General features: G+C 43.9%; 1 protein-coding gene across 4 annotated transcripts in view; it reads right to left on the bottom strand.

Moving 5' to 3' along the window:
• The window catches only part of TICRR (TOPBP1 interacting checkpoint and replication regulator), a 66,554-nt gene that overhangs the window by 14,731 nt on the left and 39,145 nt on the right, over window positions 1-12,678 (bottom strand). For 3 of the 4 annotated variants that reach the window (XR_006387803.1, XM_044279475.1, XM_044279473.1), the window contains exons 11-19: window positions 12,124-12,203; window positions 9,488-9,721; window positions 9,317-9,404; window positions 8,818-8,899; window positions 7,429-7,566; window positions 3,463-3,553; window positions 2,355-2,416; window positions 359-493; window positions 142-275 (exon numbers count right to left, since the gene is read on the bottom strand). Coding sequence is in view for 3 of the 4 variants with exons in the window: in XM_044279475.1 (XP_044135410.1) it covers window positions 142-275; window positions 359-493; window positions 2,355-2,416; window positions 3,463-3,553; window positions 7,429-7,566; window positions 8,818-8,899; window positions 9,317-9,404; window positions 9,488-9,721; window positions 12,124-12,203 (1,044 nt within the window). In the remaining variant the exon portion in view is untranslated. The remainder of the gene's footprint in view (window positions 1-141; window positions 276-358; window positions 494-2,354; window positions 2,417-3,462; window positions 3,554-7,428; window positions 7,567-8,817; window positions 8,900-9,316; window positions 9,405-9,487; window positions 9,722-12,123; window positions 12,204-12,678) is intronic. The other variant, XM_044279474.1, reaches the window with a different exon arrangement.

Below are 12,678 nucleotides of genomic sequence, written 5' to 3' on the forward strand. Positions count from 1 at the left end.
CTTAAGTGCTTTAACACTAAAAACCAAATGTGAAATATCTGATAACTACTGTGCCATTCCTTGAAATATAAATCATGACAGCTCTCAAGATTTGTGAACTTTCATAAAACAGCAAATAAAAAAAATAAAACACAACATTACCTTATTGCTACCAGGATCTATTTCGGCCAACAGTTTTCTTCTCGCTCGTCGTGTTGGAGGACTATTGAGCCCCAACATCTCTCCAAATAGCAAGCGTTTAGGAGTTTTAGCCTCAGGCTGGGTTTCGCTGCCTACTAATAAAGTGTGGCAATTGTGAATTCAGTGCATTTCATCAAAAGCACATTCCCTTACCCCTCAAAATGCCTGCTGTTCTAACCTTCAGTAAGCATCTGCTGGGTGGCAGAGTGGACTCTCTCCAGATTACGAGATTTTGGCTGTGATGCATAAAAAGAAGAGTTTCTCCTTGCAAATGCCAGCTGCTTAAGGCGTGGACTTCTCCTTACATCAAGTTCTGGGGAAAGTAAAATTTAACACAATCAGTAAGAAGCACTTTGTCATTCAACTTTTTCAGCAAGCGAATTTTGGCAGAACAGCTTTCACTTCTTCCTCTCTGGCTTCCATGAACTTATTTTAAGCATAAAATGTCCACGAGTTCTATTTTAAAGGAGGACCTTTCACGGGTCCAGACATTATGAAATAACTAGCAGGTTATGTAGGGCACTGTACACAGATGTAATATCGCTTACTAGTTTGTCTGGGCGCTGCTCCGTTCAGTTTTCCTGTCTGGTATGCTCCTGAATAGCATCGGTACAGGGAGCCGGAGACTGAAGACCAGGAAGATGAGTTTTTCTTTCTCCCTGGCTGTGAAGCTCTCCGCAGCGATTGGACCACGCTACAGCAGAAGGAAACGTCTATTGAGAAACAGGGCAATCTCCTCCTCCCTGTACCGATGCTATTAGCATACCAGCTGGGAAAACTGCAGGGGGGCACAGCAGGCGAACGGAGCGGCGGCAAGACAAACTAGTAAGCAATATTAAATCCCTGCACAATGCGCTACATATCCTGCTAGTTATTTTATAATGTTTGGACCCATGAAAGGTCCTCTTTAAACCACCATTTAAATGTTCCATATACTGTCAAAAAATAAATAAAAAAGTCCTAATGATTAAAAATTACAGATTTTTCAACTTACGGTTATTTACAGGCCTGAGGCTAGACAGGGATGCACAGTATAGATAACTTCAGCTCTGTCAAGCTCCAGGGTTGTACTGCGACGGCTCATGTGTGAAAACAAGGCCATGTGATATTACGTTGCCATCCTGGCCTTGTCACTCACAACTTGGCAGTGATATCTACTGGTTATGATTAAGAACATTGTGTTTGAAACATGTTAACCTGCAGTGGAGGGTGGTGAAGTCTCATATGTACTTTTAACCGGTAACAAAATAAAGACTACGTTTTATTAGGATGCTGGAGGAGATTTTCAAATTTATTTAGTGTTATCCAAGATACAGGGCAGAACTGTTAGGGCAACAAGGTTCAAGGGTGCCACCCTTATTGCACCAAAGAGCACATTTGCATATGATAATAGATGAGATTTCTCTGCCACAATTCTGGATGGGGGCAGAAACCTTGAGCAGAACACAATAAATCTGACAGTGCTCTTCATTTAATACAGAGATATGTGCTGACAGATTAACTTTAAAAGGCCACTAAAACAATCCCCCCAAAAAGACCAACCTACAAAGCCTAACTTATGTGTCTATTTGCTTGTGTCAGAGATCAAGTAGGAGTTTGAAGATGGTAAGTAAGTTAAAGGGAATCTGTCACCCTGATTTTGGTCTGTTATCTACAGTTACACATGAGTAGGACTGCAGATATGGAGTCCAGATACATTTTGTTTTTTCACACTGACCCCCCCATTCTTCTGCTGCCGCTCTCAGAACTGCCGTGCACAAGTCCTCTCTATTATGTTAGAGTAGCCCAGCAATCTGGACTGTTAAGTTCAGTGCAGCTTTGAGCACAGACAGCGGGGGGGAACCAGGGGCAGCAGGAAAACAAAAAACAAAAAATTGTGATCTCTACTCCATATCAGCAGTACTACTGATGTATTACTGTAGATAGTCAATTGTGGCAACAGATTACCTTTAAATCCTAAGTTTTCCACCAGGGATGACAAGTTTGCATAGCAAATAGCCTTTGATATTACACCTGGGTGATTGTAGTACAGGAGATAATAGCTAGATAGCTTTTGTAATGAATACACAGACTTCTATGAAGTAGTCTACCTCAAATGTAATAACTCACACCAATACTGTATAACACTGGTACAACTGAGGATCAGATTGCCTATTGTATAAGAAAGCAGTTACCTCTTAAATCCTTTTCTGGAGATTCTTCAACAACACTGACATCTGATGTAGACTCACTGCGCCTACCAAAGCAATGTGAAAAAGAGGAGTGATGTTTTATACATGTAATCTTTTCAATTTATACGTTTGATTTTTGTCTGCTAGGTTTTATATAGGAATATAACCTAATCACAAAAATTAAAGTTTAAAAGATTTGTCCAGCTATTAGATATCAGAGACTTGGAAAACAATAAAAAAAACTTTATGGCAACTATAGACAGTAATCTTTTAGTCAATAATTCATTTAACTCCATATGTTAGTGCTGAACGTGTGCAAAATTGTAAGGAGAATGCCCATGTGGCCAGAAAACTGACTTAAAAGCCCATTGGTTTTACAATAAGCCAGGGCCCTGACCATCTCTGTTGGTGGTGGCTCTCAGTGCATATATATTTCTATTTTTCACTCTTAACCGCATTTACAATCCTTGTAAAATCTTTAAATGGAGTCGGTCAGGTTGTTTGAACTAATCTGCAATGTTGGAAAAGCATGCTAAACATCTTTGTCATTTTCATTTTTATTAAATGTCCAGGAATGCAGCTTTAATCCAATGTAAATCAACAACCATACAAGGCTTCCTTAGCCTCTGCCCTGACGTCAGGTTGATGCAGACAGCACACAGCGGGAATACGCTGCACTGGCGTGACATAAGTGGAGTGGAAACCTTGGAAGCTTAGAGGCAGATGAGCCAAAAGAGGTTGGCATGGCCACTGCAAAGTCGATGGAGCCTTGTGTTTCCAGAGCCAAAGGCTGGCAAAAATAGGAAGGTGGGTGGTGCCGAGTGCCTGACGCCCACCAATATAATATTGATGACCTATCCTAACGATCTAAAAGCAGGAACACACCAAATCTGTTTCACCCATTGTGATAAAACATTTGCTGCACATTTTCAAACCCTCAGAAAGCTTTATTCTGGTCAGGATTTGTTTCATATGTTACCCTTGGTAATGAAAAAGGAGACATTCTTGGTCAAATCCACAGTAAATTATGTACAGTAACCTGTAGATTTTTTATGTTCGTACAAAAATAATATAAATAAGAATATATTATCTATATCCATCCACCACTTACCGGCCTTTAATCTGCTTGTACAGTAGCCTGTTGGACATTTGTTTGTGTGCAGGCGTTTCTGTCACTTTCTTTGTCAACAGTTTATAATGATCTAACAAATGGGAAATAAACAGCAATCACAAACCTTTGCTTATACGGCTTATACTGAAAATAAAAAAACAAAAAACAGAATGTAGCTTAACTAGTGCATATATACAAGTACAAGGCTGTGTTTTAAAAAAGGAGGTTGCCTGGTCTGCTGGGGACCCACCGATCTCTAGAATGAGGGCCCATGTTCCCCTGTTTAAACGCAGAGGCAGATATAAAAGCGCACTACCCCTTCATTCAACAATATGAGGCTGCTGGACATAGAGTTCCCGTACTTGGCAGTCTCTGGAAATCCCATACTTCAGTGACAATGGCAGCTGCTGAATTCCACTTACTTATTGAACACTGAAAAAATAGGATTTATGTGCTCACCTGCAAAATCCTTTTCTGGCAGATTTTATAATAGGACAAAAATCCTATTGTCTCGCCCATATCATTGGGGGATACAGGAGACAATAGGACGTTCTAAAGCAGTACCATGGGGAGGGAACATAATCCAGAACAAAAGCCAAGGCTGGCCAGAAGATCGGATGCACAAGAACCCCTGAATGGGACAGGAAGAGCGTGAACCTGAAAGGCCAGCCAGAGAGCGAAGAATATGCCGTGGCTTAGACTAGGTAGAAAGAGGAAAGCCCAGTTAAAGAAAGTCCAAGGGCTTGAGAGACTTCAGAAGATGCGTTTTAGTAGCACAGAATATCCACAAGAAGCTCGTCTGACGACTGAAGATGTCCGGAAGGTTCCTCTGGATATCGAGGATCACAAACCTGCGGGTGAAGCCTGGACTTGAAGGCCAAGATATCTTGCATGACAATAGGACCCACAGAAAAGCGTCTGTAGAATCGAGGTATGAACAAGACCCGGCAAATGAGCAACAAGGGGACGCAGACAAGACCCTACCAAATGTGTAATTATCAGGATGGGATTTTTGAACACTGGAAAACGCTTGGCAATATTGAATAAATCACTGGGCAGATGGCGGAGGGCTAGTCGATCTCCCAGGTAGATGAGGCAGCATATGTGGACCAATTTGCAAGAGAAAAACAGAGTAGCCACCCCTTTGGAAAAGATCCAGCACAAGAAGAGAATAAGAAATATAGATTACTCATCAACAACAAGAGATAAAGAACGGCAAAGGGAGATGAGAGGGGGGAAAAAAACAAAAAACTATAACTGAATTTTACACTGCTTAACCCTGTTTTAACCATATAACCTGTAACCTCAGACCACTGTATATATTCTTAGTGTATATCGTGTTAAATCTAGTGTGCCCATACGGCTATTAAATCTATAATTTAATATTGTGCTATCTTGTATCTCGATCACGAATCCCCACGTCCTAGTTATAAGCTACCGCGGGTTGGTTTCTGACCCTATATAATCCCGTTAGCGGACCAGGCTTATATCAAACGAGAAACTGGTGGCAGTTACCCGAGCTGAGGGCGTGCTGTTTTCACTGCGGCAGTGAAAAGGCGCTCTCAGCTTGTTGCCTCTCTGTGCCCGCGTGGACAGGAGGTGTGTGTGTAAACTATACCAGCCTGACCTTACGTGCTCCTCTGGAGGCCAAGTTTTTGGTAAACCCTGTGATCATACCAGGTCTCGTGAGCTCGACGTGGTTCACGTCAGTGGGCACAAGGGGGGTATTCATCACACCCCCCCCCCACTTTATTTTGTAGACCACCGCATCTAAAACCCTGGATATCTAGAGCACCCCGTATCGTAGCAGCTAGTGGTTCTATGGCCAATGCAAATAATAGCGGAGACAGGGGGCATCCCTGCCGAGTGCCTCTCTGAAGTTGGAATTTCGCGGACACACCACCATTCGCCCTAATGCATGCTTTGGGGCCGGAATACAAGACCTTCACCCAGGCAATAAACCTCTGCCCAAAACTCATTTGTTCCAGCGTACTCCACAAAAATTTACACTCTATGCTATCAAAGGCCTTGGCCGCGTCCAAAGAAAATATTTTTTCATCCTTTTATAAACTGCTCTCTTCCAGGGGTTATGGCCACCTCTGCAATCCAGCAGTCGTGGGCACACACATCTTCTGCATTTTTCGTGGCCAGGTTTGTGGCAGTGCACTTTGGCACACATTTGCAGCAGCTCCCCTGCCAGCCACTTTGTATCTGCACTGTCAATTTGTGTTGAACAGCTTCAGGACAAGCACAGTAGCCTTGGAGCTGCTCTACACAACTCCAGCTCCTACCAGCACAAAGACACAGTGATGGTAGAGCCTTGACAGACAGCGCAGGGACATGTATTGTGTTTGGTGCAAACTTTGATGACTAAGGTACAGCAGAATAAGCGCCATTTCAGCTTTGTTGCACGACATGCGTAGGATATAGGAAATTGTTGCAGGGCACGACCAATCCCAGGCCCCAGGTCGATCAGGAATTTTGTCCTGGCGCCTGGGTATTTGCCCCTACTTGAAAATAGGCCCAGCACACCAGCAGCTGGGCACAGCCAATGGAGGGTTAAGACCGCAAGGACAACAATGTGACAGGCGGTGCACATGACGGGTTAAGCCGAGTGACATCACCTCCCTCTCCCCGTTGGCTGTCAGTGTCAGCTGGCTGCGGAGTGACACACGACATGTGGAGAGCGCTGCCACGTACATGTCCCGGGAGAGGCGCAGGTGACTACAGTGGGGTTTCCGATTTCCCATACAAAGACTCTTCCAGCGTTTCCCGGAGAGGAGCAGTCTCATCACCGTAAAGCCTCATGCACACGTGCCTGGATTTCTTCTGAGTGCACAGCGTCATTGGTTGCTATGACGCGGCGGCGGCAGCAGCAGGAAGCGCACAGCGTCATAGCATCCAATGACGCTGTGCGCTCCTGCCCTCAGAAGAAATCCAGGCCAGTATCACACGGTCCGTGTTCCATGGACGTGTGCATGAGGCTTAACACACTCACAGGACTCAGAAATCCCTCCGACAAACAGGACCGCAGCCCCACCCCCTCTCCCCATCACAGCACGGGATGTAGATCCGGCAAGAGCTGGAACCGAATCCCGGCCTGGACTCAATGCGCGTCCACAGCGGAGGGAGCACAAGGACGGCTCCGGAAACGCCAACAACTGCGACTCCATTATCCCTCGGACAGGACAAATAATCCAGGACAGCAGAAGAGCAGTGATCCCGCAGTGATGGCGGATACAGGCGGCAACGAGGGACATTTCTCTTCACACCCAGCGCTGATTCAGTATTTATCTAGTCACAAAATAAGTTTACAAGACAAAAACTATGAGATAAATGATGAGCCCGGACCAAACATCCTGGGGAAGGGATCTCAGTTCTGTCAGCTGCAGCACAGGTATTATACACACAATGTTGTCACAGTACACTGATAAACAATGCCCATGTTTGGTTCTAGACTTCTTTATATGTTAATTTTAGAGGCGTTATTTTTGTCGCCGAAAATAAGGCTTTATAAAAAGGTAAGGAAAAAAAAAAAAAAAAACAGCTTTTAACTTTTTTAGCTGGCTCCTAGATTCCAAGGAAATTTGTCAAGCCCTGGTTTATCTGGTATAAAGGGATGGGGGAAGAGGATGGCAACCATGTTTACCATAGCTCGAAACTGCTAACGAAAATGATTAAAATTATCAGAAAGTTCAGGGATAGTGAGCAGTGGAAGTCCTAAACTGGTGAGGCAACTCCTTTAAAGAGGTCCTGTCCCCACTCCATGAATTCCCCATATAATAAATGACATTGGCAGACTGGACAGTATGAGAATGTGCAGGTACACCCACCTGCCCCCCGCCCCCCAACCCAACCACATTGGTTACTTTTTTTTTTTCCCCCTTTCTTTAAACAGAGTGGCCAGTTTGACCTGTATATAATGCAATTAAAACAAAAGTAGGACAAAAACTTGTAATAAATTACCTTTAGTATCATCATGACTCTTGCTACGCTTATGCTTTAGGCCCTCCACTGCCGATACAGACTGGCTTCGTAGCATCTTACTACTTCTTGTTGGTGAGAGATTCTCTCGGACAAATAAATTTCTTCTTACTTTGGTTACTAAAACAGTAAAAAAATAAAAGACAAGTTTTCAAATTCTTGCATCAACAAGCTTGTGAACTTCTGCAAAGGTGTAATCTAAGGGAGTTAAACTGCTAGAATGCTCTTCGACCCCAGAAGCGAGAGCAGGGTGCCAGATGTATAATAAAGGTGGCACCCACAAATGATAGTAAGGGCACAGCTCTTGAGCCCTCCCCATCACAGCTCCGTCATATTATGTGGCTTCACTTTGGGCACACTTGCAAACAGAAGCATACTTATCTGCTTCCTAGTGCTGGCTCCCAGCTACTTCTCTCCCTGGGGTCAGCTGCTCCACTGCACTCCAAGGATGCAAACTTCCATTTTGATGCTGCTGCATCCAATTGCTGTCCACAGCAGCAACCTGCTCCCCTTGCATTACATGACTATTTGACATGATTCAAAGGGAGGTCACCACCACGGCCAGTAACTGGCTGCTGCGTTGTCAAAACAGAAGCTTACAATCCTGGGAGTGCAGAAGAGCAGCCGAGGCCAGGAAGAGAAGGAGCAGGGGAGCCAGTGGCGAGAAGTCAAGTATACTTCCCTTCACAGATCTGCCCAAGGTGGGACAGAACCCCTTTCAGCTTACTGCAGCTCAGTGCATACTAGGGCTGCAGCGATTACTCAATGTAATTGACACAAAAATCCTCAATGCAGATTCGTTTTGATCATGTGACCATGGAGCGTGAGTGAAGTGAAGCCCGGGCTGCACTGTCCTGGGCCTGCATGCACACAGTCAGCGTGCGCTGCCTTAAGCTGTGTGAAGTCAGGTCCCAGTGCATGTTGGGAAGAAGATGACACTGTAGTCCTTCTCCTGCGGACTCCATATCAGTCATCTGCGCACCCTGCCAGGAAAGGTAAGTATTACAGGGGGAGAGGACTGAAGACATAAGGGGGCTGATGGCACAGACGACTGAAGACATAAGGGGGCTGATGGCACAGACGACTGAAGACATAAGGGGGCTGATGGCACAGACGACTGAAGACATAAGGGGGCTGATGGTTTTTATATAAAGGAAAATGTTCTTTCATTTGTTTTTTTTCTTATTAGAGTACTCGATTAATCGTTGTATTAATCGATAGAATACTTGATTACTGCAGCCCTAGTGCATACACAATATTACATGAATAATTTCCAAGCAGCAACTTGCACAACTCAATAAGTGTAAAAGTCAGGAAATGTTTTTATTGTCTGTTTATAGAGGAGATAAAAAGTAGAGCATAACTCCCTACCTTCACCATCTTTCTGGATCTGTGCTGGCAGAGGCAATTTTAATTTCTCAACCATTACAACAAGATTAGTGCTTGAGCTCTCCTAGAATAATAATGAAACATACATGCACTGAAAATTATACACAATTTTGCATATTAAAATTATACCTTATTGCACAGACTGAAGCCCATTTTTTATGATTTATATACTCAATATAGCCAAAACAGAACAAAAGTAAAGCCCTTATAATATACACTGAAGCAATGGTCATCCAAAGAAAGCAATCTAAGTTTGGCATAACAGGACTAAAATGTATTTAAAAAAAACAAAAAAACAAAAAACGTAGAATATATTGTGAGATGTTTGCCATCCTAATAGGTCCATATAAACACTAATTTCCTTTTCTCCAAATATAAAAGTACGATACAACATGTAATTTTTTAATTAAAATGAGCATGCTCATTTGCCAAGAACAATTCTATACCTTGTCTATATCTATATAACAATTCTATATCTTACCCTGGTAAGTGGCTTCTTTGGTAGTTCAATCTGCCTCAAACTCTGTGAGGGCTCTGCTATACTTCTATGTCTTGTCATAGTGCTCGTTCTTTGGACGCAAACATGACATATCATTAAGGTTATATGATAAAACAAATATCTACAGTCATACAGTATTCAGAAGACGCCTACCTTCTCTTTTTAGCGGATCTGGTTCGCAGTTCTTCGAGCTGATCCTCTTCATTTATTACTGGAGGCACACTTGGAACCCTTGAGATAGAGGACTGAGAATACCCGGGAGTCTTCCCATCTAACATAAATGAATCATCTACATCTGCAGGAAGGACCAATTTCAACTGTTCAGGAAGCTGTGTACCCAGACTGAAATATATATCTGCCAAAATTTTGGGAATGCTTCCTATGTACCTGTAAGAAGAACAAAAATCAGAAAAAGTGTCAAGAATTGGACTTTGGCTTAGAAAGTGTTAATGGTCAAACAGTTTAGGATTTAAAGTGTATGTCTACCATTGGAAGCTATTGTATAGTTACTATACTGTATATGTTAAATTGAGAAACAGTGTGGATTGCAGCTCTAGTCTAAAATAAAATTTAAATCATGCATTCACACATCAGTAGTAAGTCAAAGCAACTGGATTTGAGTAAGCTTGAATAGAGGTGAAGGGATGCAACATGTCTCCCACTTATAATGCTGTTCCAACACCTCTCCAAGGCAGTTTAGCTTACATCATGTGAATCCAATCAACTTATTACCTCCGTGAGGTCCTTGGCCTTCTGTTGATTATGCTAACTGAAGTATGAGTCACCAGTTGAATGAGATATATATCAAGTTGCTTTGATTTACTACTACTGAAATATCATGACCTGGATGAATAAACCATCATAGACATAATGCCTTCACAGTGCTGAAGGCTTCAGACCTGAAATCTCCTAGCATTCCTTGCTAATGCAAAGTTTGCACAGACACAGTGATGACCAGTATGACTGATACAACTCTGTACATAAAAAAATAAAATAAACATAATTTAAATGGGTTCTCTGGACCTGCACCTAAAAAGTCTCCATCAGCTAACATGTGGAGAGAAGACACTTAGAGCAGTACTTATCTTTCCGTCGCTTTGCCAATTCTGCAAAGCCAACAGGGATTAAATCACCGCTCAACAGGCTGCAGGCCCATCCTGTGACCAAATGTGCTCCTTTTTCTTCCTGTTCAACTATCATGAAGCCGAACAGAAAGAAAGAGGAGTACATCTGGTCACAAGAGGAAGAGCCTGCAGCCAGTTGGGCTGTTACGTAATCTCAACCTGGATCTCAGAATCAGCAGAAAAGTACTGCATAAAGTGTCGTCTCTACACAGGTTAGCTGAAAGAGGCTTTTAAAAAGGTACAGGCCCAGAGAACCCATTTAAAGGGGTTGTTGACCTACAGTGCCTTTCTGCCAGAACCTTTCTAAAGTATGCCCAGACATGCGGAGGAAAGCACAGTTACCTGCTCCCCGCTGCTTGGTTTTAGATCCATCGTTCCCAGTCATTGCTTCGCTGTGTGTCAAAATCCTGCTTGACAGAGGTTACGTGGCCGCTGCAGTCAATATCAAGTCCCTCATGTAACATCACTGCATCAGCAGCCCCGGAACTTGGTCAAACAGGATGTTGACACATGGGGATTGTGGTGATGCTGCAGCTGGGAGAGAACAATGGAACCCAGTGCCAGGCAAGTACGTTTCCCTATACATGTTTACAAGTAAGACCACCCAAAAGGTGAACAACCCCTTTAAGTAATCTAATAAAGTTAAAGAGGACCTTTCACCAGAATAAAACTTCTAAAGTAACTTTACAGGCATGTAGAGCAGAGCCCAGGGACCCCCCTGCACTTACTGTTATACCTGGGCGCCGCTCCGTTCTCCCGTTATTGCCTCCGGTATCTTTACAGTTAGGCTCCACCCAGGGGAACCTGCCGGCGTCTCCTTCTCCCATGCTGCAGCGCTGGCCAATCACAGCGCTACAGCATGGGAGAATGAGCCGACGGCAGGTTCCCCTGGGTGGAGCCCAACTGTAAAGATACCGGAGGCAATAACGGGAGAACGGAGCGGCGCCCAGGTATAACAGTAAGTGCAGGGGGGTCCCTGGGCGCCGCTCTACATGCCTGTATAGTTACTTTAGAAGTTTTATTCTGGTGAAAGGTCCTCTTTAAGTTGTCAGCGATATAGGTAGCCGGTCTCATAAGGGGAAAGTCACTTAAAGGGGTTGTCCGGGTTCAGAGCTGAACCCGGACATACCCTTATTTTCACCCCGGCAGCCCTCCTGAGCCTGGCATCGGAGCATCTCATGCTCCGATGCGCTCCCGTGCCCTGCGCTAGATCGCGCAGGGCACAGGCTCTTGTGTTTTCAATAACACACTGCCGGGCGGTAACTTCCGCCCAGCAGTGTGTTCGGTGACGTCACCGGCTCTGAGGGGCGGGCTTTAGCTCTGTCCTAGCCGTTTTACTGGCTAGGGCAGAGCCAAATCCCGCCCATCAGTGCCGGTGACGTCACCGGGCTGCCCGTCAGCCCCATAGAGAGCCTGGTATGTCACCGGAACTCAGAAAAATGCCTTTGCCCTGCGCGATTTAGCGCAGGGCAAAGGAGAGCATCGGAGCATGAACTGCTCCGATGCTCATGTCAGGGGGGCTGCCGGGGTGAAAATGGAGGGATGTCCAGGTTCAGCTCTGAACCTGGACAACCCCTTTAATGGTCAGTACCTATTCCAAAACATTTAGCAAGAAGAAGAAAAAAAAAACAAAAAAAAAAAACAAAAAAAAACAAACACACATACTCTTTCAAGACTCCAGACAAAAATTGGGTCAAATATGAGGGATCTTCTGTCAATGAAATAATTCGGAGCATGTCTGTAATCTGAAATATGAAAACTCAGTTAATGTACACATATTAATGAAAACAAAAATACTACAGAAGAGGGGTAGAACAGGGGACCCTCATAAGTTCAAATTGGGCATAAAGAGTCAAACCAAGAAACTCACTGAGGGTCCTTACACACATGAATTCTGTCTTACAGTTTACCCCTAAAACAAAAACACCATGATAACTACAAGTTGTTGTTTTTTTTGCCACCTGCATTTTTGCATGTTCTTTACTGCGGTTTTCCCCCCTACAGAGATGTATTTTTGTACTCACCGTAAAAAAAAATTCTCGTAGGATGCATTGGGGGACACAGCACCATGGGTATTTGCCCAGCTGCCACTAAAGAAAACTGTTGGCTCCACCCATCTGGGCTATACCCTCTGCACACGCAGAAGCTAGCCAGTAGGTAGAAAAGCAGTATGAGCACAAAGCACAAAAAAAAAAAAAAAAAAAAAAAAAAGGAAAAACC

Source organism: Bufo gargarizans, chromosome 2, assembly GCF_014858855.1.
Source record: "Bufo gargarizans isolate SCDJY-AF-19 chromosome 2, ASM1485885v1, whole genome shotgun sequence".
Taxonomy (NCBI): domain Eukaryota; kingdom Metazoa; phylum Chordata; class Amphibia; order Anura; family Bufonidae; genus Bufo; species Bufo gargarizans.